The sequence below is a fragment of the Plecotus auritus genome, assembly GCF_963455305.1.
Source record: "Plecotus auritus genome assembly, chromosome: X".
Lineage (NCBI taxonomy): Eukaryota > Metazoa > Chordata > Mammalia > Chiroptera > Vespertilionidae > Plecotus > Plecotus auritus.
In genome coordinates this window covers 17,098,947-17,123,384 of record NC_137784.1, presented here as the reverse complement: position 1 = coordinate 17,123,384, position 24,438 = coordinate 17,098,947, and the positions used below count along the sequence as shown (strand labels likewise).

The window sequence follows — 24,438 nt, the reverse complement described above, 5'->3', positions numbered from 1 at the left end:
TCCCAATAACCTCACTTGAAAAATTGATTAGAAAGTACCAAAAATAAACAAAATAAAATAACAAAGCTAGTGTTTTCACACAGGTTTCCCAAAGAAACACATTCTATTCCATTAAAAGAATTAGATTTAATTCCAGGGGACATGAAGTCAGAACCAGAAATTCTATGTTAACCTCCCCTTTTACAATGGATGATTAAAATTAGAATACACCCCAGCAGAAAGTCCAACTTTTTTTTTAAAGGAGAACAGCTGCAAAAGGGGGAGGAGGGGGATGGAGAGTTGAAACCCCCATTGGGTTCTCAGAACTGATTTGTGAATTTTGTGTATCTTTTTATTTCATAGAATCTTTTTTGGACTCGTTTCCAGCCCACTCTTTGCGTGTGCGGAGCCGACTCTGAAGTCACTCGGCAGCCGGGTCTTGTGGATTTCCGACGCGGGGCCCGCCGGGGAGGGAAAAGTGTCTGCGTCTTTCTCCCAGCAACTAGCGCGGGGACTCCCGCGAGGGTCCGAGGCAGGAGGCTGCGGAGAGACCGGTGTGTCTTTATGCCTCTCCGCTGTGCTGAGACCCGCACGGCCGGCGGGAGTGGGCTCTCCGGGACCGGGAGGGAAGGAGGAGGGAATCAGCGCGCAGAAGGTTAGTTTAAAGCTGAACGGGACGATATAAAAACACCAAACTATCGGTGAGGATGGAAAAGGAAGAATGCAGGAAAGGCAGAAGATTCTAGGCGCCTTGGAACAGCAGAGCGGGCATAAGAGAAAAGCAAATGTCCGTGAGCGCGGTAGAGGGGGTGGGGGCGGGGGGTTGGGGACATCTGTAATATTTTCAACAATAAAGATAAATTTTGAAATAAAGAAAAATGTCAGAGATAGTTGAGGTTCTCCTCTGTCCCCCATCGCATTCATCCAAGTATGGGGAAAAACTGGTGAGAAACTAAAAGCCAGAGGGAGACAGAGACGGAAAGGGACAGAGCGAGACATCCTTTTCCGCTTGCCTTTAACAGCAGGAGTAAGATCAGCATTAGTATTTACACTGTCAATGCGCCTATTTCCAACGCTTCATCACCCTCAAGTAGTGGCTTGAATGCTCCTGCCAAGCCAGTCCGCACTGTCTGCCATCCACCCACCAGCACCCAAGAGTTATGCAGATGTTTATGGCTGAAAAAACATCCCAGTTATGCATCCTTGTATTTTAAAATACGGTCTGAAAGTGATTCAAGTATAATCCTTTGTAAAAGCGCTTTTCTCTTTGACACATTGGAGGGGTTGAGAGAGGAAAACCCGGCATGGATTTCGCCTCCCCGGCCCCTCTCCCAACCAAAATCCTCGGCCCCCTCGCCCCCTGCCAGCATCGGGGTCCCTGGCTGTCCCCTGGGTCCTGCACCCAAGCCAGGAGAACGTCCGTGCCAGCCCCTCGCCCGGGGCTCGGCCCAACTTCAATCCGAGTTGGATCTTAGTTCTCAACGCTGGACGCGCAGGAAGCTGCTTGGGAAGAAACACACTGTCCCCCAGGCTGACTCTCTCACCTTTGCCTCTGGGAGCCAGGCCAAGGGAAGTCAGAATGTTAGGCGCTTAGATTTGGTTGAAGCGAACCCGGATCCCTCCCATGCCGGAGCGCTCGCTCGGTCCCCTGCAGGTTCTGCTCCGCCGCGGTGTGAGAGCGTCCAGCCTCAAGACATCGGCCTCACTACTGAGGCGAACGTGTTGGGGGGGGGGGGGGGAAACGAGTCCGAGGAGAGGAGGGGGACTCCCAAACCTGTCCCCAGCCACCCCTCCTCGCAGCTGACACTCTCCCGTCCCTTTCTGTCCTGTAGGTAAGGCCTCGCGCCTTTGGCAGAGCTTTGTCTTTAAGGGGACTTTTTCCAGAGTTGAAGATGGAGATGAGAGAGGTTCGAGGACGCTACCAAGAAGCAGGCAACTGCTGGGTTCTGCGTGAAGACACAAGAGAAAACTGAACGCCCCAACCGCAGATGTTGGCTTGGGGCCTTCACCCTGGCACCTCGGAGGCCCGTCCGACCTAACGAGGATGGCGACAGAACGCCACTGAGGTCAAGGCACTGTCCTGGAAGCGCAGTATGGCTTTGAAAAGTGCCAAGTCGTTCTGAACGCGAACCTCAAGGTCTCGCTTCCAGGGAGCGAGGGCCTCCGGTGGGTGGAAGGGGCGCACGTGGCCCAAGTAGCACCCACAGGTCTGACATCCGAATAAGCTGGAGCTTCAGGCCAGCCCTAAAGGGTTAAAGGAGGAGCTGCAAGAAGAGGATGGAGAACTTAGAAAGTTGTTCATTAAAAACAAAAAAAGAGAAAGAAAATTAACTAGGGTAGTGCCCACTGCTACCCCCCCCCCCGCCTTTCCGTAATCCAGTTCGGGCTTTGCGCTCATCCCGCAGACGGGCCTCTGGTGAGAGCCAATCACAGGACGCCTCTGAGCACGTGGAGGAGAGAGACTCCAGAGCTCCGCTCCCCGGGCTCACTACACTTGTTACTGCCTGTCCTGAGCACGGAGAGGGCGAGCTCTGGCCACCAGCAGGGCAGGAGCCGGCAGCCGACAACTAAGGGAGGCAGAGAGAACAGAGATCGCAATAATATCCATTATAACCCCCATCTTACCCCTAGCCCCCAACACACACCCATCCATCCCACCCGCCAGGAGAAGCAGAGAGCGGCCCGCTTTCTGCGCCCAAGGAAAAAGCCCCAGCCATGAGCAATCAGTACCAGGAGGAGGGCTGCTCCGAGAGGCCTGAGTGCAAAAGTAAATCTCCAACTTTGCTCTCCTCCTACTGCATTGAAAGCATCCTGGGCCGGAGGAGCCCGTGCAAAATGCGGCTGCTGGGAGCAGCGCAGAGCTTGCCCGCCCCGCTGGCTAGCCGCGCCGACCAGGAAAAGGCCTTGCAAGGTAAGGCTGCGCCCGCCAGGCACATGCAAAGGGCTGTGGGCACTGGTTTGGATGTTAGATGATGGGGTTCAGGGCCCTGGGGTGGTCAAGATGGAGATGGAGGAAAGAGAGGGAACAACTTTGAGGCCTGGTGTCTCAAAGCTTCACCAGGGGCTCTCTCCCTCCCTCTCTGCTTCCAGAAAAAGCAGAGGCCAAGCTTCTCTTTGGGGGCCCTTAGGTTCTTGGTGTTGGTTCTTAGGTCGTTTAATTGCCCCCCTTTGGTGGCCTTGGGGGTGCTCGGAAGAGGCGCGGCAGGTCAGAAACCGCAGGTGCTGGGTGGACCCTTGTAACAACTTGAAGACAAGAACCCCAAAATCTGAGAGGGGGGGTGTCCAGGCAGAGTGAGCCTTGGCCTTTCCTCTTTGGAATATTTCTTTAAACGTGGTGCTTTGCTTTTATTTTTTTAAACATTGTATGTTAAACCCAACCTTTGCAAAACATCTCCCAGGGATTCCCCAAATGCTATACTTACTGTATTTTGAAATGTATGAAATGTGCAGCTTCTGGATGCTATTTTTTCTCTGCTATGTTATTTTTAAAAATAGAGTTGAGATGTTTAAAAGGTTTTTTTTTCTAAATTTAAAAATTCCATATCAACTGTCGTTTTGCTCCGACTCTGTTACACTCAAGTTTCGCCTTGAGCTGGCTGCAGAGGTGTCACAGGGGAGGAATTGTTGATTTCTTCTAAAACCCGAAAACCAGCCGTCCAGCCACATGGAAGACTGGAGCGGATGGCAGGGCGGAGAAGGGGCCATTTAAAATAAGACTGACTTTTTCCTTTTCTTTTTTTTAGCCTGCTGTGGCACCTGTGCCAGGCACTTCCTCGAAGGGAAGGGGCAGCCTTGCCTGTTGCACCCCCCCCCCCCCCTTCTACCTCCACTCGAGCCCTTCTGAGCCTATTTTCGCCAAAACAGTTTTTCTTGGCCTTTCTGGGCAAGGAGCCCCCGCCCCGCTCGGGCTGCTGACTGCTGGGGCGCGGCCCGGGCTCAGGGCCGCTCCCCTTAGGGGTCCCCCTCGGGCCAGCGCCCCTCTGGCCATCCAAGGCCCCCAGGGCAGAGCAGCAGGCATTGTTCGTGCGCAAAGCTTTCAGGGAGACTATCATTTTTTTAAAGTTGTTGAATGATTTTAGATTCGTCCTGCCCTGAAATGGGAAGGGGAAAAAGTGAGAAAGAGGACAAGGGAAAGAAAAAGAAATGGAGGTGTGTGTGTGTGTGTGGGGGGCGCACAAAAAGAGAAAGAAAGGAATGGGGAGAAGATTAAGATAAGGAAAGAAAGGGAGCAACTGTGAGAGGGAGACAGAAATGGAAGGAAATAAAAGGAAGAACAGGAGAGGGGAAGGAAAGAAGGGAGGGACGGAGGAAAGAGAAGGGAAAAAGGGAAACAAGAAAGGGAAAAAGAGAAAGATGCAAAGAAAAAGGAAAAGCGAGAAAAGTGGGGAAGGAGGTGAAGGCATAGAAGTCTTGGTGACACGAGGGGGCAGGCAGAGGTGGGTACGCGGGGGGCCCAGGCGCCCAGGGAGCAGGGGCGGGCCGCCCGGCAGCGGCTCTGTCCCAGACGCCGGCCCGGCTGGCCCCTTGACCATTTTCCCTTGCCCGCAGGCTCCCCCAAGGGCAGCAGCACCCCGTTTGAGGCCGAGCTGCACCTGCCGCCCAAGCTGCGGCGCCTGTATGGCCCCGGCGGGGGCCGCCTCCTCCAGGGCGCCGCGGCGGCGGCTGCGGCAGCGGCGGCCACCGCGGGTCCGCGGGGGGAGGCCCCTCCGCCACCGCCACCAACCGCGCGTTCGGACGGCGCGGGGGCCGCCGTGGCTGCCGCCGCTGTCGCCGCCGCGGCCTGGGACACGCTCAAGATCAGCCAGGCGCCGCAGGTGAGCATCAGCCGCAGCAAGTCGTACCGTGAGAACGGGGCGCCCTTCGTGCCGCCACCGCCCGCGCTGGACGAGCTGGGCGGCCCGGGGGGCGCCGCGCACCCGGACGAGCGCCTCGGCGCAGCCGGCGGCCCCGGCGGTAACCCGGCGGCGGGTGGTGGCACGGGCGCCGAGGAGGACGAGGAGGAGCTGCTGGAAGACGAAGAGGACGAGGACGAGGAAGAGGAGCTGCTGGAGGACGACGAGGAGGAGCTGCTGGAGGACGATGCCCGCGCGCTGCTCAAGGAGCCCCGACGCTGCGCCGTGGCCGCCACCAGCGTGGTGGCCGCCGCCGCTGCAGCCGCCACTGTGGCCACCGAGGGCGGGGAGCTGTCACCCAAGGAGGAGCTGCTGCTGCACCCAGAGGACGCCGAGGGCAAGGACGGCGAGGACAGCGTGTGCCTGTCTGCGGGCAGCGACTCCGAGGAGGGGCTGCTGAAGCGCAAACAGCGGCGCTACCGCACCACGTTCACCAGCTACCAGCTGGAGGAGCTGGAGCGGGCCTTTCAGAAGACGCACTACCCAGACGTCTTCACCAGGTACGCGCGCGCGGGGAGGGCCGGCGGCCGCGGCTGGAGGGCGCCGGCGGGCTCCAGAGAAGAGAGGCGGGCGGGCAGCCCCCTCTTCCCCCCCCCCCCACGGCCCCCAGCTGGAGGCAAGGACTTCGCTCCTGCACTCGACTCAGGCGCCATCCCAACGCACCCACCCCTGTTCACCGGGAACTCCCCACCTCCCCTCCCCAGCCCCTACTCCGGACTTGAAGTTCAGCCTGGGACGATTTCTTTCCTTCCCAAGGAGGGTCTATCCAGTTTAATTTTTTTCCCCCCAAGTACAAGTTTTAGAGAGAAAGAAAAGCCCTCTCCAAAGGGCGCCTGAACCTGCCACCTTGGAGAGGCGAGTTCCCTGCGCACAGAACGCGGAGGCCCGGGGCGCAGCGTCCCGGCCGGGTTCCAGGCGACGCGCAGGAAGCTCTGCGGCTCCTCGTCGCCGAGGCAAAGCAGGGGCTATTTTTGGTCGCTGCGTGGGCGCTAGCTCCCCCCGAGCCTGACGCCCCAGGAGCCGGGTGGGTATCAGTTACGCTGTTCGCAGTGAAGCTGGAGCCCGCGCCTGCGGAGGCCTTTCAAAAGCCCCAAGTTCTGTGGTGTGAGGACTCCTGAAAGAACCGAAGGAAGTCAGAACGGAGCACTGTTTGCTATCTGCACACGGGGAGTGGGGGGTGGGGGGGTCTGTGCAGCGCTCTCCTCTCCCCCCCATCACATTAACCCGGCGTTCGTTTCATGAATACGGGTTTACAGGGTGGGCAATAATCGCTGGAAGCCTGGCCAGCCTTAGATGGAACAGCTGGGGGGATTTTTCTGTTTGATGGGTGGCCAACCCAACCCGGGTGTTCCGCATGGTTCCGCTCCCCTCCGAGCCCACCCGAGAGTGCGTGTCCCGTATGTGTGTGTGAGTGTGTGTGTGTGTGTGTGTGTGTGTGTTTTGGAAAAAAAGCCTGTGAGATTACTGGGCCCCTGGCCGGCATTTCTTCATCTGACCTGGGGTGCCAGCCCAGCTGGGACCTTCCTCCCCCACCCTAAGGCCAAGGTCTCGGGCTCCGGCGAGGAGCCAGGGTTAGGGCACACTTCTCCAGCGGGGAGGGAGAAAGAGAGGTGCCTGCCTGCCGCGGGGCTCCTTAAGCTCGGGCAAGCTCTTTCGCAGGAGACGTGTGCAGCTTTTCAATGCGCATTTTGGAAGCGGAAAGCTGCCCGCCCCTTTGAACCGAAGGAGAAATGGTTGCTTAGGCCAACTCTAAAGTGCAGTTGCTCTGGCAATTAATTGCCAAACGCTCTCCTAACCCGAAACAGAAAAAAAACATAGATTGGATGCTGGGCAAAGGTATGAGATTTGGTCATCTCTTGAGCTAAACTTGGTCCTGCCCTATGTCTTCCAGGCCTTCATTATCATTAAATATATATGTATCAGTGTGTGCTGTCAAATAGCTAACGAGCAGACGGCTTTTTGCATTTATCACACGTGGATTTCAAAAGAAGAAAATGATGTGGTGTCAGTTGGCATCCGGGTCTGCCCTCCTTTAGCTTCTCCAAGGGGAACCAGAGCCGGAGAAGGGGGGAGGGGGGGCAGCTCCTCCCCACCACCCCACTTCTACCTCTTTTGGACACAGCGGTTAGTTAGAGCCCTCGGGTTCTTGCTGGGCTCCAGCCAGGAGTGTGGTTTTAAGTCGCTGGTGCTCCCCAAAGCAGGGGGCGGCCAGAAGCGCTTAGGGAACCTGCTTTCCCCGGGTCCTGAAGTTTCGGGTGTGGACTGGGGGCCTGCCAGTGCAACCGGGGTCTCTGGCTGGGGCAGCCCCCGCTCTTTCGTATTAACTAGTATTAGCTATCGGGGAGCCAATTATTCTGGGCGCGCTCATATTTTCGGTAAACAGGTCTTAAGCCTTTTTACAGCATCTTAATGGTTTCCTATTTGCCTTAATTGTCGCAGTAATAACTGCAATGACGGGGTAGGGTTTCAGTTAAATTGACTTCCCCTGAGATGGGCAGGGTTTGTAGTGGGCACTGGAGTCAGGAGGTGCGCAGAATTTTGTTTAATCGAAAAATTACCCCACTGAACTCTTAATAAGCTTAACATATCTCCAGAGGGTAATGGGGAGTATGACCTAAGCGGGGGAGGGAGGGAGGGAGGAAGGGGGGAGAGAGATGGAGGGAAAGGCATAGAGGTGGAGAGAGAGAGAGAGAGAAATTTTTTAAAGAGGGCATAAACATTTTAAAAAATTGAGTGCCGAGTTCTCCCATTCACTAGTACTATTAGGACAAAACATGATATAAGCACCAAGTGTGTGAGCGTGTGTGTTTGTGTTGTCTAACTCTGTCTTAAGAGACAGTGGGAGAGAATCTGAGTGCCCAGTTCTCTAGACTTACAGACTCAGGAAGCCACCCTTGTCACCCTTGAATGTAATGTGATATAATATATAACATCCCCTATCTGGCAATGCTGTTGCATTTTTAATGTTCTCAATCAAACAGCAGGCACTCCGGTGTTGAAGGGATGGTGATGCCCACGTGTTTGGGGGTGAGGGCAAGCAGCCAGGGGAGGCCTGCCAGCCAGGGAAGGAGACTGAGCGATGCTGGAGTTTGCTGTGACCTGTCTGTGTTGCTTTCTTACAGGGAGGAACTGGCCATGAGGCTGGACTTGACTGAGGCCCGAGTCCAGGTGAGCTGCTCCCAAGACGGGGAGGAAGTGGGGGGAGGTGGACTGGGGGGAGGAATGGGGGAAGGAGATAGATTGAAGGAATTGGGGGGCGTGGAGACCCCTTTTATTAAAGGAAGAGAAGCGGAATCAGAAAAAGAGAGCTAAACGTTCATCCACGCACTAAAAGATATTAGAATCTGAAGGCCTGGGAGGGTGCAGGGGAAGGTTTCTGGGTTTGGGGGCCTTAAAGAAGAAAAGGGGTTTCAGGGTCACTGAGGCTGAAGTTCAGGAGCCCCTGCAGGAACCAATCCTTGGACTGCCTTCTCCTGATTGAAATAATGGGATGGAGCATGGATTTGGTTGTTAGACAAATCCGCTCAGCTCCAAGCAGGTATTTGGCTGCGATTAAGTCTCCGGATTGGGCTTCATAAAAGCCCACTTAGCGCTAGAACAAACAGGGCCATTTGAAGGCAAAATGCTGTTTGATTTCCCCTCTGCCCACACAAGGAGCTGGCTAATGCTATTTGATTTCCCATTTTTTATAGCAATGAGCCCACATTGATCTAATAGGGAGTGAGTGCAATGCTATTAAAGGTGTTTGCAGCCCCATACCAGAGTGCATTTCCGAACCCAGGCCTCATAACCAAAGAGACGATCAACACTGCGCAGCCCGATGGCCAACAGAAAACAGATGTCCCTGAGCTGGGAGCTGAGTGAATCACTTTACAGTCAAAATCGAGCGCTGATAAAGCACAATAAATTCCATATGGCTCATTTAATACACAACAGCTTCTTGCATTAGAGGGCTAATGATGAGGCCTGCCCCCCTCCTTTCTGTTGACACATTTCTCCATTGTCAAACAGAGATGTGACAGCAACTCCGCATTTTCAGCTCAGGGGAACGAGTCGTGGGAAAGTTAAATAACTTTTAAAAAGAAAGAGACTGCCCCCCTCCCCTTCTCCTCTGTCTCTATTCACTGGAGAAGATGTAATTAAGTGAATATGAATTATTAGAGTCCTTTCGTTTACCTTTGGGGGGCCTCAGAGGTATTAATTCAATAATGAGGAATTGCAGGGGGACATCTTGATAATTGCAGCTGAGCCGGGAGAGGCGATCCGTCTGTAAAAGGTTTCCACGTTCTTTGAGGGCATTCTATCCCGCTGCCCCCCTCCCTGACTCCTTTCACTGCCCTGAGGAGTGGCGGATATTCTCGTCTAGACAGATTTGGATACACAAAAGCTGCCCACCCAGCTTGGTCCCATCTAGTCTTACCTTTTCAAGCCTCTGAATTTCCACACCAGTCTGTTTCTGCAATTCACAAATAGATTATTTGAAGGCGGTGGAATGTTATGGATGGGTCCCTTTTCAGCAGAATTTTTAAGTAATCAACTGATTTGGATTCGGGATTTTTTCTTGCCCCGGGTGGCTGTCTAGAAGCCAAGCCAAGCTTAGCTACTGGTGCTGGTAACCACAGCCCCCAGTGTGTCTATTTGAAAGACACGGATGTCTTTGAAACATTTTTACAACATATTCCTCTGGGATCATTTACATTATATTTTAATATAACTCCGTATAGCCTGGAGTTCATTCTGAATTTTTAGACTTGTGTGCAGGCATAAACCCAGCCCTAAAAATATTAATGCCTTCAGGGGAGACGGAACATATATCTCAGCTGTGGGTGTGATGAGCAGGTCACATAAAAATAATTTCAGGCTCCGGGAGTTATTTTTAGACTGTGGTAGCTGCCACACTTCAGGTAACGGTCTCTACTAAGACTGCTTTTATTAACAATTAGGAAGACACCTTGTGCTGGAAACCTCCCCCAAGCCTACAACTATCTTATTTAAATAAACTATTTAAACCACATCCCCCCCACACACACACCCAAAAAATGAAGGACCTGTTCGCTCCGAAGATGTGGAAAAAAGTAGAAAGTCGAAAGGTATCCTGATTTCTGGGTGTCCAGATATTGCTGCGTCCCTGGCGCAACCAGTCAGTGTCTGCCTGGGCAGAACCAGGCCCTGGCACAGCCCTGCAGGTGGCAGACTGCGTGCCCCGTATTCCATTTCATGGAACCAGACCCCCAAACGTATGCTTGTTCGGGAATTACTGTGGGCATTTCTTCCCTCCCAGCCCCTTCCAAACCTCAGAGCCCAACCTAGGACTCTAGGTGTTCAATAGACATGTTTGGATAGAATAAACGAACCACCTCCCCATCCCCTTTTCAATGTACAGCGGGGACTTTGCCAGCTGCTGGGTAAAGCTGAAGTAGGTGAAAATAGCTGCTGAGCAGCAAAAAAAAAGCTGATACGCCTTCGCCACTCTGGATGTGACCTTTCACCCGTCTCCTTTCACTCCTTCCTCATAGCAGCCTTATGAGTACAGTTTTATGACCCCATTTTACAGATTAGAAAACTGAGGTTAAGAGAGGTCGAAGTGACCTGTCTAAAGATGCACAGCAAGCAACTGCTTAGACTTTTAAACCTTGCTTTCCCCGTCTCTAAACACACCCAACAACTTTCCTTCAACGTGGGAAGAACTAGGTTCGTTGAAATATCCACTGGAAAGGGTTTGCTTGGCCCAGGTTTCCTGCTGGCTTTAAGTTTGGGCTCCTTTTCACCACCCGTCGGGCCCCAGAAGTGTCCTTGAACAACCTGAGGCTGGAGAGGGGTGAGGCGGGCTGCGGTGGAAAGGAGGGAGGGGAGCCGCACTGAACCGGGCTCTCGACGCTTGCAGGTCTGGTTCCAGAACCGTCGGGCGAAGTGGCGCAAGCGGGAGAAGGCGGGCGCGCAGACCCACCCTCCGGGGCTGCCCTTCCCCGGGCCACTGTCGGCCACCCACCCGCTCAGCCCCTACCTAGACGCCAGCCCCTTCCCTCCGCACCACCCGGCGCTCGACTCCGCCTGGACAGCCGCCGCCGCCGCGGCCGCCGCAGCCTTCCCGAGCCTGCCCCCGCCTCCGGGCTCGGCCAGCCTGCCGCCCAGCGGGGCGCCGCTGGGCCTGAGCACTTTCCTCGGAGCCGCTGTGTTCCGGCACCCAGCCTTCATCAGCCCTGCGTTCGGCAGGTAACACGCCCTCTCGGGCTGTCTGTCTGTCTGTCTGTCTCCCCCCTACACACAAACACGACCTGGGATCGGGGAGGAGACCCGGGACAGGCAGACACACACCTTCTCTCTCTGGCCTAACCTAAAAGATTTAGCCAAAGAAAAGCATCTCTAGTTTTGCCTCAAACAGTGTGGATCTGGAAGAGAATGACTTTTGAGGCTGAGCGGTAAAGAGCGTGTTGGCAGTAACAACCAGGAAAATTGTGAGTGTTCAGTGAAAGCTGTGAAAATACCATTTCAAGGCAGCAGCAGCCCAGGCCATAGGGGGTGTGTGTGTGAAAGTGTACAGGTGTAGGCTACTGGGCCGGGATGGCTGCAAGTTTTGCAAAAATCCTTCCTCATGCCCTCAAGCCTGGCAGAGAAACGAAGCCCTGGTCTCCACGGGAGACCTGGGGCCACGGGCCCTCTGGGTGCAAAGAATTCTTTCCTCTTCCCCGGACTCTATCCTCCTAATCACTCAAGTGACCCGCTGCCAGCCATACCCTGTCTGTGCAATCCCCAACCCCCATGGGGCACAAGACAACGAAATAAAAGAAACAGTTCATCGTATGTTATAACTCCCTCTCTTTAAATGAACATCAAATGATGGAATAAAAAGTCTGTATAATCACACAGACAAAGAAACAATGGAGGGATGTATTAAGTTGGAAAGTGCAGTGAAAATAAAACTGATGCAGCTTCAATGATCTGTCTTTGGGAGAACAAAGAAATAATAGATTTATCCAACTGTGCAGCCACATAACAAAAATCATCTTAGAGAAATTTTCAAAAACCAATCAAATAAATAGCGAGTGCATTGCAGTGTAGTGACTCAGTTTACCTAGTGGAACCAGGGCACGTTGCGCCCCCTCCAGGCCACACTTGATTTCTTTATGGGAAAAGATTTAAGTCCTGTGTTCCTCACCCCGCTCCCCACCCTTTTCCTTTCTGACAACAAGCGACTTGTTAAAGCCTGCGCACCGCGGCTGGGTACCGGGCTGCGAGGTCCTGAGAGATAGAAAAGGGGGGTACTGGGCCGGGTATGAGGGGTTGAGAGGCAGGAGGCTCTCCTCCAGCCCTAGTGGGCTCATATCTAATCCTGGAAATCCCTAGTTGGCCCTACAGGGGTGGGGAGCCACAGCCCTGGGGAGAAGCAGGGGGCGGGGCGGGTAGGGGTGGTGGTGTCTCCTGGCCAGGGGCTGTTCACAGCCTCCCGGCCAGAACCCAGGTGCTGTGTTGCTGTGCAAAGCAGGTGGCAGCAGCGCACAGAGCAATCCCGGTGCTGCCTGGAGGTGGTGGCACGGAGTAGTGTTGCAGGCTTGGATGTCTCCGTGCACCGCGTGCGTGACGGTGGGGTGTCCAGAGGCTCTCTGGGACAAGGGAAGGCGGTGGGAAAAGGGTGTCGCTGTGCCAGGACGCAGGGCCTCTGGCAGGTCATAGCCTTCTCTCCATGGGCAATCAACAGGCGGGCGCCTCCACCCGGACCTCGCGATCATTGGCCCGGGCGGGCTGCCCTGTTGGCGGGAAGGTCGGCAAACGGGGCTGGATTTTCCAGGGCCAAAGAAGTCCGGGCAGATAGGGCGCCCTAGACTAGGGCCTAGAGAGAGTACCAAAGCCTGCAGAGTAGGTCTTCAGCAGTTTTGATTCTTCCTCCCCCCCCCCCCCGCTTCCTTTTTCTCTTTGTCTCTCCTTTTCTCTCTCCTGGCAAATAGTATTACAGGCAATTGGAGCTGCGGGTCTGGGAATACAACCCCCTTCTTAAGCGAAAGCACGGAATCCGTGTAACCGGGCAGTGGGGTTTTGGGCCGCGGGACCTCTCTCCGGACCGGCTTTGGCCTCTCCAGGAATATCTGGCCCTTTGATCTTTTTTTCCTCCGTCTGCTCCCGGCCCTAGTAAAGCCCTCTCGCGGCGCCCAGCTTCCCGCCCGCGCCCTTACCTACTCCCCAGCCCGCGCGGCCCATCCTGGGCCTGCGCCTCCCCCCCTGCGGCGGCGCCCCTCTGCTCCCCTGATCAGAGGCATCGGGCAGGAGGCGCCGCCCTCGGCTCCCGACGCGAGGCCGTGACCGCGCTGTTTGCTCTCCCCGCAGGCTCTTTTCCACCATGGCCCCCCTGACCAGCGCGTCGACCGCAGCCGCGCTCCTGAGACAGCCTGCTCCGGCCGTGGAGGGCGCGGTGGCATCGGGCGCGCTGGCCGACCCCGCCACGGCGGCCGCAGACAGACGCGCCTCTAGCATAGCCGCGCTCAGGCTCAAGGCCAAGGAGCACGCGGCGCAGCTCACGCAGCTCAACATCCTGCCGGGCACCAGCACGGGCAAGGAGGTGTGCTAAAGGCTGCCGCGCCCCCGCGAGTCCCGGGCGCGCCCCCGAAGGTCACCTCACTCAGCACCACTCAAGACCAAATGGAAACAGAGGACCAGCACACTCCGAGAGGCCACTGAGAGAGCGCAGCCGCTTTCGCAGCCGCCTGGATGCGGGCGAGGCGGCCCTCGGCGCTACCGGACGTGGCACCTCCTCGGCTGGCTGTCCACTCCTCCCCTGTCTCTGTCCCCCCACCCCCCTACTCCTGCCAACCTTGCTCCAACTCGGACGTCCACTCTCTCCCATTCTTACTTTACTGAAAAGATGGGGAGGTTTTCTCCCCAAGACGCCTGGTATCGAAGTTAAAAATTTAAAAAGCCCATCCTCTCTTCCTCCCGACATCCCACTTAGCTTTTTTTTTTTTTTTAAATAGCATTTTGGCGCTCTAAGTTGATCTCCCCAGCGTGCCCCCCCCCCCGCCCCGGCATGAAGCCAGGGCCTGAGAAGCGTATGCGAATCTGTAAGATAGCTAACAGTGCACTTAATGGAAAGGGGCGTCTTGTTCTTGTTCTCTTCTTTATCATACACCAACCAAGGTTTTTATATCAAACCAAAGGGAAATACTCTGCTAGAATATGGACTGTTGAAGTCACCAACTGTGATTATTGATTCTGTACATACCATTGTTATTAAAAAAAGAACAGAGCTTTGTATATTTGAAATGTTATAACGCAATTGCACTCAGCGTGGTATGGTAAAAGTTTGTCCTCCTGTAGATTCTTACTGTGTTGTAGATACGGTAGGGTTCCTAGACAAATATTTATGTACTCAATCAAGCCCTTTATTTAACTTATTAACGGTAGAGGCTTCCGAAACCTTCAAGATAAAGGCAATGGTACAGTACTTTTGTGTAATGTGTAATTGTTATCACTTTTCCTTGCTATCTAGTGGAGAAGTGTCACGCTCAAAATAAAAAAAAAATTATATGTTTAACAAAAGGAAGTGTGAATGCTCTGTGCAGGCACTGGGGACAGGAGAAGGGGGACCCCCCACAGGCCAGGGCTGGGCTGGGCGCCCCAGCATTCCGGGGATTTATCTGCACTCCTGTTTTCCTGGCAGGTCCCTGGTGTGAATGTGATCCTCACGGGCATCCGGGCTTCCTGCAAAGGCTAGGGATGCCGCGGTGGTGCTTTCCAAGGGCTTCTCTGCTCCCTGGGGTCCGGGGCCACGGAGGTGGGGTAGGCTCCAGGGTGCGTGGGTGCAAGGTAGGCGTTCTTGATGGTAGAGACAAATTTGAAGTGAGGGGGAGTCTCGGCTCTCAAGTCGAAGGGAGCTCTTCGTGGAAAGTGCCACGCAGCAAGGAAGTGCTCCGTCCCAGATGACAGGTAATGGCTGGAAACAAGGCGCTGGCTTCCAAAGGAGGGGCGTGGCACACAGTACACTCTCAAGGAGAAGGGATAGAGAGGTGGAAGGAAGAAGGGGAGAGAGAGAGAGAGAGAGAGAGAGAGAGAGAGAGAGAGAGAGAGACCCCAAGAGCCCTAGAGCCCAAGACCGTGGGGATGGTGACTGGAAAGGCAGCGAGAGGTATCCAAGTGACAGATCTTAACTCGACAAATGTCATCACTTATCCAGACACTGAACAATGTATACATTAAAAATCTAAACAACTCAAGTTTCGAGAGGAGACCCCCAACCGATTTTCGGTCTGTGGCCCCCTCGGCGCACCCCTCCCCTGAGCAGGAACGGAAGCCCCACCCCCCACCCCCAGGCCCTACCTGGGCCCTCCGGGTGACCGCTTGGCCTTAGCCCGCCCGCAGGGGCCGGGTCTCACCAACGCTCCCAGGGTGATGGGAAAGGGAAGAGAAGCTTAATTAGTTTCAATTTGCAGTAATTAGCGCGCCAGACCTTTGGGGAGAGGGGCAGGCGGGGGGAGGGGGGGGCAGCGGGTGTGTGACTACCGCGCCTCGCGGAGCCGGAACCCGCTGGCCCGGCCAGGCCCCGGGCCCTCGGTCGCCGTGGGGGGCGCGGGCGCGCCTCCAGCCCTAGCGATCGGGCTCTGCGTGCGCTCCCAGGCGGCGATCTGGAGGAGGGGGGCGGGTCCCCTCGGCCTGGGGCGCCCGTGTGCAAGGCCTAGGGGCAGGTGCGGGGTCTGGCCGAGGTCAGCGGCGGCTCCAGGAGGGCCGCCCGCTAGGCAGCTGCCAGGCTCAGGCCCGGGCGTCCTCAACTGCCCCCCCCTCCGACCCCGCCCCCGACGTCCGGAGCCCCTGCCCGCTGGAAACCGTGGGGAGCGCGCCCTCGAGGCTCCCGGGCCCTGGGGCGAGTCATCGCCACCCTGCCCCGGCCTTAGACTCGCTTACAAGCTGGGGCCTGGCTTGAGGCTTGGGGCGCACGCGGCCAACTACCTTCTCTCAGCAGTTCCCACCGCACACTTCTCTCTGGGGTGTAGCAGGCCCGGAGGGAACTTTCTAGGATGACCCCCGGTATCTGAGTGTGTCAAACCTCCAGACTCCGCAGGGTCTCCTGGGGTGAAGGCCGCTTTCCTGGGGTGGGCAGGGTTTCTCAGGAGTTTGGAGTAGAGAGGGGAAGTGCAGGAGGAACGTGAGGGAAAGGACTCTTTTTTTTTTTTTTTTTTTGTGGTCACTATCAATTTTCCGTCGATTTTGGCTTTTTGTTTAGGTAGGGCTTTTCCCCTCTCCAGGCTGCCAGTTGGATGGTGTACGAGAAACAGTACCATTCTTCCTGTTAATGAACTCTTTTTTAAGTCATTTTTTCTCATTTGACCCTTCCATGGAGCAGAAGCAAATTGCGTGAAATTACCTCCAAGGATTACGTTTATTACTGGCCAATGAGAACCCCTCGCCTTGTTTTACAAACTCTTAATCCTATGTCATTCTGATGCCGCAAACAAGCCCAGTTCTAGGCCTCCTATTCTTTCAACTTTCCCCAGCTGGAGGGACCTCATTCTGCACTTAATATTCCCCATAAATATCACACGCTAAAGACCCCCTGACTTCCAGCAAGTCCACATTAAACATGTGACATGTCACGCATGACAAACTCTGAGTATCTTTTCAAAGCAGCATTAAAAGCAAAGAAACCAATTTTCTTCTCCTTCCAAACCTCCCCAAGTGCTGAATGATGGGGATTGGAAAGAGCCACTGGAGCGTACTTAGGGGGATTTTATGAGATTTTCCAGAATGATTTAATCTTATTGTGAGCATTATTAATGAATGGCAACCCAATTTGGCCCCAATATCTGGGAACGCAGTCACAATGCTGGGAGCGGCTGACACCCCCCCACCTTCCACCACGGAGGAGGGGTGCGGAGCCCAGAGCCCACGCAAATTGGAGAGAGCTCCACGATAGGGGCATGGCTGTCCCCTGTGACACCCAGGGCAGAGTGCCCACCACTGGCTTTCCTAGGGCCAACTCCACAGCATCTTGGGGTGAGGGGTGATTGGGAGCCTGGTCTGGGCCTCTGTGGGAATGAAGGGAAGGGGTGAGTTAATTTGCTACATTTTCAGACCAGATCTGGAGGAGGATCCGAAAGAAAAGGAAAGGAGGCAGTTGGCCTAACATTGTCAGAAGGTGCCTCTAAGTGTTCTTCTGTCACCAGCTACCCATGGCCTGAACTGTGGACAGTGGTTGGGATAAACAGCTTAGGCTTGTGGTGAGGAAGATGGCAGGCAGATGAATTAGGGGAGAGTGACTATTGAAGAGAAGGTCTGAGAAAGTCAGACTTCAGCTAAAAGTCACCAGTATTAGCCCGGCCAATTTCCCCTTTTTTCCCCTTTTACCTCCCCCCCCCCCACAAGTGGGGCAAGCATTTATTATTATTGTTTTTTCTTTATAATACCAAGAGACAAGGCATCTGGAGTTCTCTTTTTTGTATCGTCTTGAGTGTGATCTTACTAGAATGGAAAAGGGGGCTGATGCTAGAGGAAAGAAAATTACACATGGGTTCGTTCAACTTGCGTTTAGAGGAAAAACCGTACGTGAACATGTGTGTGTGTATACACAAAATTGAGTGTCTGAATGAAGGGGGTCCTAAATGGGGGCTAACATTGTATTTTGGAACACCGAGTTCCCCGGAGCAACTGCACATTTAACTTACGGTGGCAGCCTGCCTGGGGAGGCGGGGGCAAGAAAACCTACTACCTGACGGGAAAAAGCGTTTTTCAAAGGAAAAAGTCGTGTTGTCCCTGGACGTTATTAACGGTCCAGTTTGAAGTATACATTTTTTCCTTTAAAGAAAAGGGAGCGATTGCCAGTTATACATTAAGAAATGTCATTCAGTCATTTTTATTCATTCTCCGGAAATCTTCGGAAAAGCCTGAATCATACTTCTAACAAGCAGCAATTTTGTTAATCCAGGGGGTTATTACTCTGGGCCCTTATTAGGTTCTACACCACTGCCAAGCAATCCTATAACCCTCTCAAAAGAAGTTTACCTCCCTGTTATAAAACCAGTAGTGGTATTTATACTGTGCAATAATTAGTGTATTACTTGAATCCACTAACACGTTCATTTTATCTCTGCACAAAACCTCTAGTCTGCTTATAGAAAGCTTGTGCCTCCTTTGGAGCTGGTAAAGTGGTGAAAGAGTGAATTGAAGGCTGGTTGCACTTTCTCCTTTTGCCTCGCCTTAATTCCCATCTCTTTTTGCTCTCATCCAATTAGCACAGTGTATTAAGCGGTTTATCATCTCATAGTCAGCTATTGAGAGAAACAAGGCGAGCACTTTGCAATAGAACCTGCGCTCCTTTGACACCCTCAGGTACTTACATATTCCACTGTGCTATGAATAATAGAGGAAGAATGGAGAGCTAATTCCCTCATCAAAGAATGCCTTGTCTGCTGCTTTGCTCAACAACACCATTCTGATCAAAAGAAAAGCAATAAAGCTTAGCATAACAAAACGAAACCTACTTATTAGCTTAGTGGTTAAATTAATGCAGAGCCGCTGCTATTCAAAACCAAGGTTTGAAAACAGCCTCCAACAACCTGATAATGCTGCCTTCGGGATGAAGGAATTTTAATCTGAAATTTGAGGCTGGCTCAGATGAGTTAATCTATTAAACTGCTATAAGGAAGCGCCACAGCAAACCGTTCAATTAAGAAATATTTAGGTGAGGAGAGAAAGAGGGGAAGGCAAGGCCGCTTGAAGTTTAGGGTAAGAGCATTGAATTGAGGGGTCGGGGATTCTGACAAGAGGGTTTGGGCTTGGTGTGTTTTTTGTAAAACCCTGACAGAAGACGGAAATCTGGTTTTGGAGTTTCCTTGTATTGGCATCTCCTGCCAAGCTGCTTGAGATGATGTTTGAGAAGTCCCGGGGTGTGGAGGTAAGAAGTGGTATGGGCTGGACCAGGGGGTGGTGGAGCCAGGCAGGGACTGCATCCCCTTTCAACATTCTCTCCCCAGCTGCAGTCTGGACTTTAGTTTCCTGGGCAAATTAAACTCTTACTGAGCTTGCCTTTCGTAGGATGTTCAACATCTGCCCTCCTGTCTCCCTTTATATGAAGGAGAGTTGAGGGTGAGTATGCTGTGTCCGAGATAAATGTGTACCCTGTTGCAGGCAGACCGCTTCCTAAATTCAATAGGAAAGGTGCCCTTTTCAGAGGCGTGGGGCTCCGAGAAGAGCGGGGTTCTTTCAGAGTATGTTTCCCAAGGGGCCAGGATAAAATTTAGCCCAGAGGTTTAGTCTGGCCCACAGCGTTTAACTTTTTTTTATTTTAAAAAATCAGTCTCACTGGTATAGCTCAGTGGTTGAGCATTGACCCAGGAACCAAGAGACTGAGGTTCGATTCCCAGTCAGGGCACACACCTGGGTTGCAGGCTCCATCCCCAGCAGGGGGTGTGCAGGAGGCAGCTGATCAATTATGCTTCTCTCTCATCAGTGTTTCTCTCTCTCTCTCTCTCTCTCTCTCTCCTCCCTCTCCCCCCCGTTCCTCTCTGATATCAATAAAAATATATTTAAAAATCAGTTGCCAAGGTTTAGAAATCGAGAGACTTTATAGAATATCAGGATGCTTAGCTTCTCTTGAAAACTGGATGTGGCCACCATGGGCTCAGTCTCTCCCAGCATCACTGAACAGCCGCTGCCCCCTATGGACAGTCCCTGCCTCTCTCTAGTGTGAACCTGGCCTGGCCTGTTGCATCCCTTCACTTTTAGCACTTGAGCTCAACCCCATGCCAGGGAGCCTGGGCAGACATCTGGGCGGCTCCCCCTTACAAAGAAGTGGGCAGCATTTCTACACCATCCTACCCACTGAGCTATCAACGACGCAAACCAAGGAGAAGAAACTTTTCTCAGAGAAGTTTATAAGCCATGTTCCAATCTTCCAAGACAGATCCGCTGGGGTTCTTCAAAGTGCAGTTCCAACTTTATAAAACTCTGGAACACTTAGGCGCCTCCCAGAAAAGCCTCTTAACTCATCTGGAGTTGCAGATCAGAATAAGAAACACCAACAACGGCATGAGCTCTTTTCAAAAACTGTTCTCAGAAACGTCTGGACTCTCTACAGAAACGGTTCCTGACCTCACAGTGATTCCAATCTAGATGCAGAGACAAGAAGCAGACCAGTGAGAAGTTACTAGAGTCTCCCGGAGATTCTTGATGACCAAGTTCAGGGTAACTCTCTGTTTACCATAACCCCAGGTCCAAGAAATCAAGGAAAACATGTCTTTTCTTCAGAAAGTAAATTGGAGGCATGGGCTCGGGAAGCACACATTTGCTAACCATTTATAACCTTAGATAACAGCAATGAAAACCACACCAATCCCTTAGTTTCCCGAAGCAACTTGGGTGCTCCAACTTTTGACAGGTTGCAGAGCCGGAAGTACCAAGGCATTAATGAACAAACTGACAGGGCCCTAAACCCGAAGTGTTTCTTCTACTTAGAAGCTGAGTGTAAGAGACAGTGGAGAAAGGAGAGGGTGAGGGAGAGTAAAGAGAAGGTAAAGGAAGAGAGAAGGCGGTGCCATCTCCGTTGCTTTAACAAGTATTCCTTCACTAGGGTCCCTTGGATGACCTTTCTCTCGCGGGGTAGCCTTTTCTGAGGAGCTATCACCTTGGCTCTCCCAAAAGAGACACCACTGGGCTCTTAGCTTAGCTCTCTCTGACTGCCCACGTCAGCAAAGGGCATGAGAAACCATACTTCATCCCTTAAGGACCCCAAGTCCAGAGAAATTCTCCCAAACGCCGCTCAGAGCTTTAGGACATACATCATGTGGAGCTTCTCCGAGCCGATTCTAACCAGGCTGAGATTTGTTGAAAAGAACCAGTGGGGAGGCTCCGAGGAGGGAAAGAGAGGTTCTTCCTTCTGCCTGGTCGTGCCCTTCTCCAAACGGGAAGGCAGAGACACCCTCTAGTCAACGTTTTGTTCCTGATAAGGATTCATTGCAACTGGTTTCCCTTAGAAAACTTTATTCTTAAGTGAAAAAAATAAAGCACAACATATTTATTTAAAAAAAAACACATAGGAAAATAGTTTTAAAAATAAAGCATGGTTGTACAGGAGAAATGTATTTTGTTAGTATAAACTTATCAATACTGTAAGGAAAGACTGCTATACTGAAGTCCGTTTAGCTTCTGGCAAAGCACAAATGAGAAAAATAGCACCAGAGGCCATTACCCAACCCTCTGAGTATAACATGGGATCCTCGCCCCAAACTCTACACATTTTTAATGAAATGTTATAGGATCCCAAAGTATTTTAAATGTGCTTTCCCACTGTATAAACCTTTACCTGGATTTTCTACTTAAGAGGGAAAACAGGAATGTGAGCGTAAAACACCTGCCCAGTGTGCATGTGCGTGTGTGTTGGGCTTAGGAGCAATTCAATAAACAAGTGAGCTCTGTTTAATCTATTTAGTGAGTGCAAGGCTTCTCAATCGCCCCCCTTCGACTAGCATATAAAAGACAAGGCTGAAAAGGACAGCCACTCCTGCAGCCAGCGGCTGGGAAGCGCTTGGGTTGAGCCTGGGTTTAATTGGCATGTGAAAAGGCAAAATGTTAGTGCTCCTACCGGATTCCCTAAAGCTCTCTTTCTGGGGGCACCTCTGCCGAAGCCCTAGGGGCACAGCTTGGGGTCACTCTCAATTAATTTCTCTTCTCTCACTGACCCCTTCCCTCAAAATCTAGTCCTGAATCTGAATCTAAAGCAGCTAGCTCTTCAGGTGCTTTGCAAAGGACTACAGGACCATGTTTCAATAGTACGTGGTATATTTTTTGCAAGAGGAAGGCTGTTTGCATTTCCCCTGATGCTTGGTACATGAAATATTCTTGCAGTTCCTTTAATAACCCCCTTCCCGAGCCACATGCACACCAACATGAGATGCAGTCCACATGGAAAAGTGAAGCAGAGAAGCGGTTAGAGCCCCAGGGAGGTGATGGAGGTGCCAGGAAGTGGCTTTGGTTCTTCGTTCAACCACCCCCGCCACGGCCACTTCTGGGGTACCCTCAGGACCTCACAGCACAATCCACAAAGAGCTTGCTGAGGTTCACTTCGGTGTAGCCACTTTGGGACAAGAACTGCTCTGTTATGTTCTTGAGATTTTTGTAGTCCTGACGAACTTTGGGGGTAAAATACTGCTTCTTCATTTTATCTGAAAAGAAATAAAAATAAAAGGATTACAAGTCTCAGAGAGAGCTTTTACTTCGCCATTATAGTTCACCTACAATATCATATTAGTTTCAGGTGTACTAGTATAACATAGCAATTAGACATTTGTATACCTTCTGAAGTGACCCCCCCAATAGATCTAGTACCCATCTACTGACTCACTCTACTCCCTGTGCTTACTTTATATCCAGAGGGAGCTTTTATTTTTTAAAATCTTTTTATTGATTTCAGAGAGGAAGGGAGAGGAAAGAGAGATGAAAACACCAATGATGAGAAAGAGTCATTGATCGGCTGCCTCTTGCAAACCCCACACTGGGGATCGAGCCCACAACCCAGGCATGTGCCCTTGACCAGAATCGAACCCGGGACTCTTCAGTCCGCAGGCCGACACTCTATCTACTGAGCCAAACCAGCTAGGGCCAGAGGGAGCTTCTTTAAAGACCACTCAGCACCCCTCATGCGCTAGAGAAGGGGGTGCAGATTGTACTTGCAGCTCGATGGCTCAGATATCTTCACCGTCCTGTCGCTGGTCTACCCCTGGCCCAGTCCCAGGCATGGGGTGCCGAGCCCCCACGATTCCTCTGTGGAAGCCATTCTGCCTTTCCCTGAACACCACTGCTCAGCACCCCGCTGACTCAGCACACGGGGTGGGGGGGCACAGCCACCCTGCACTGATGGGAATGCAGGTGCGTGCCCATGTGCAGCAGGCAAGGTGAACGCCACTTGCAGATGCCACTTTTGCAGCGCTGCTGAGCATATGCATACAATTGCATGCAAAGTATGGATGTGGCAGGAAACACTTTGTCTCAAAGGAAGCCTGGGTCTCCCAGTGCCAACTCCCCGCATCAGCTGGGCCTAGTTGGCTTCTCCTAGTCCCTCCTCTGCTGACAGAGATGAGAAGCAGGCAGGCTGCTGGACAGCACCTGTCCACTGGCAAGATTGCTTTCCTCTTTGTCCACACTGTGTGCCTGTAAACTTTGGATATGCAGCCGCCCCTCCTCTGCTTCCTACTCCTTCTCCCCACACACCCTTCCTGGTTGGAGAAGGGCACGACCAGGTAGAAGGAAGAACCTTTCTTTCCCTCCTCGGAGCCTCCCCACTGGTTCTTTTCAACAAGCAATAGGGCTGTGACACCCAGCTCTGATCTTTTGGGGACAAAGGTGATCCTGGGGCAGCCAACCCTGCCCAGGATAGTTCAAATGACACAATTTTTGTTCAAAGCTATCTGGGAACGCTGTGAGGTGTTTGGAGAAGCCCCTTTAAAAAAATCCCCATTTTCTGGCTGAGGAAACAGGGAGGTCAAGTCACTTGCCTAAGGTCACACAGCTGCTAATCCAGATGGAGACATGCAACCCAGGTAGTCAGAGCTCCCAGAGAGCATCGGGAAGGAAATCATGTAAATCACAGAAAGACAAACCCCACTGGAACAGCAGAGCAACAACGGTGTCTACAAAACACCCGGAAAATGAAAACTCGCTCTCAAGATTTTTATTCCTTAGCTACACAGTCACATTTGTTCGCCACAACCTTTGCTAAATCACATCAACTGCCTTTCAAACAACAACAACAACAACAACAACAACAACAAGTTTAGTAGAAGGGATTGAAATGCCCCAAGGCGGTGGGAAAAAAACAGCAAGAAGAGAAAGACAAGGGGCTCGTCTTTAACCGGAGAAGTAGAAAGACACTTTGAAAGTTCTAATTATCGGGAGTCTGGGAAGAGGCAACAATGGCCCCAGCCAGGGCAGCTGCTCTGCAGGCCACAGCCTGGGCAGGCACCTCTTCCTGTGAATGACACAGCGCATGTGCCACGGGGACAGCACACTGAAAGAGCTGCGGTGATGTGGAGCAGGGGAGGAAGAGAGAGGGCACGGCTCCTGATGTGTTTACCTCCTCTGCTGATGGGATATTGACTTTTCCCACCAGGTTGGTTAGAAAGGGACTATTTACGCTGCCACACAGCAGAGTTAGAATGACAACCAGCGTCACTTGGTGCTCTTCTTCGTAAAAAAAAAAACAACTGCGATCACCAGTGTATGCCATAGCCATCAATATGGCCAAGGCACCATTCCATGCCAGTTTGAGATGCAGATAAAAGCTCTCACTTGCTTCCCCAATGAGAACTAAATCAATAATGTAGGGAAGATCTAGGAAACAACTGTATTTGTTGTTGCAGGCCCCGGGGCTGGGAGCTGAGGGGGAAAGGGCTCACTCCTTCTTCATGGTTTCTCTCCCTCGCTTTAGGCCCATAGGCCACCCATGTTGGGCTTCACCTTGAAACCATCACCCTGTTTCCTTTGATGCTCCAGCAACTATTTTAGAACTCAAGGGAAAATACTGGTGTTAAATGGTGGAAACCAGTTAATGTGGCCAGTAAAACCTATTCCTTCTCCCTGCTCTGGTGTAGGGAGT

The 24,438-nt window shown here is 52.5% G+C and overlaps 2 protein-coding genes across 2 annotated transcripts in view; one reads left to right on the top strand and one right to left on the bottom strand.

Annotated features, from left to right (window-relative positions):
* Positions 1–2,694: 2,694 nt before the first annotated feature.
* Positions 2,695–13,431, top strand: ARX (aristaless related homeobox; the record flags this gene model as incomplete). Its single annotated transcript, XM_080652714.1, has 5 exons — positions 2,695–2,890; positions 4,528–5,371; positions 7,994–8,039; positions 10,756–11,084; positions 13,191–13,431. 5 exons carry the CDS (start codon positions 2,695–2,697, stop codon positions 13,429–13,431), a joined length of 1,656 nt encoding a protein of 551 aa, XP_080508840.1.
* Positions 13,432–20,814: 7,383 nt separating this feature from the next.
* Positions 20,815–24,438, bottom strand: part of POLA1 (DNA polymerase alpha 1, catalytic subunit) — a 319,132-nt gene continuing 315,508 nt past the window's right edge. Inside the window, exon 37 of the mRNA XM_080652141.1 lies at positions 20,815–22,009. Coding sequence (XP_080508267.1) covers positions 21,864–22,009 — 146 coding nt within the window. The 3' untranslated portion in view covers positions 20,815–21,863. The remainder of the gene's footprint in view (positions 22,010–24,438) is intronic.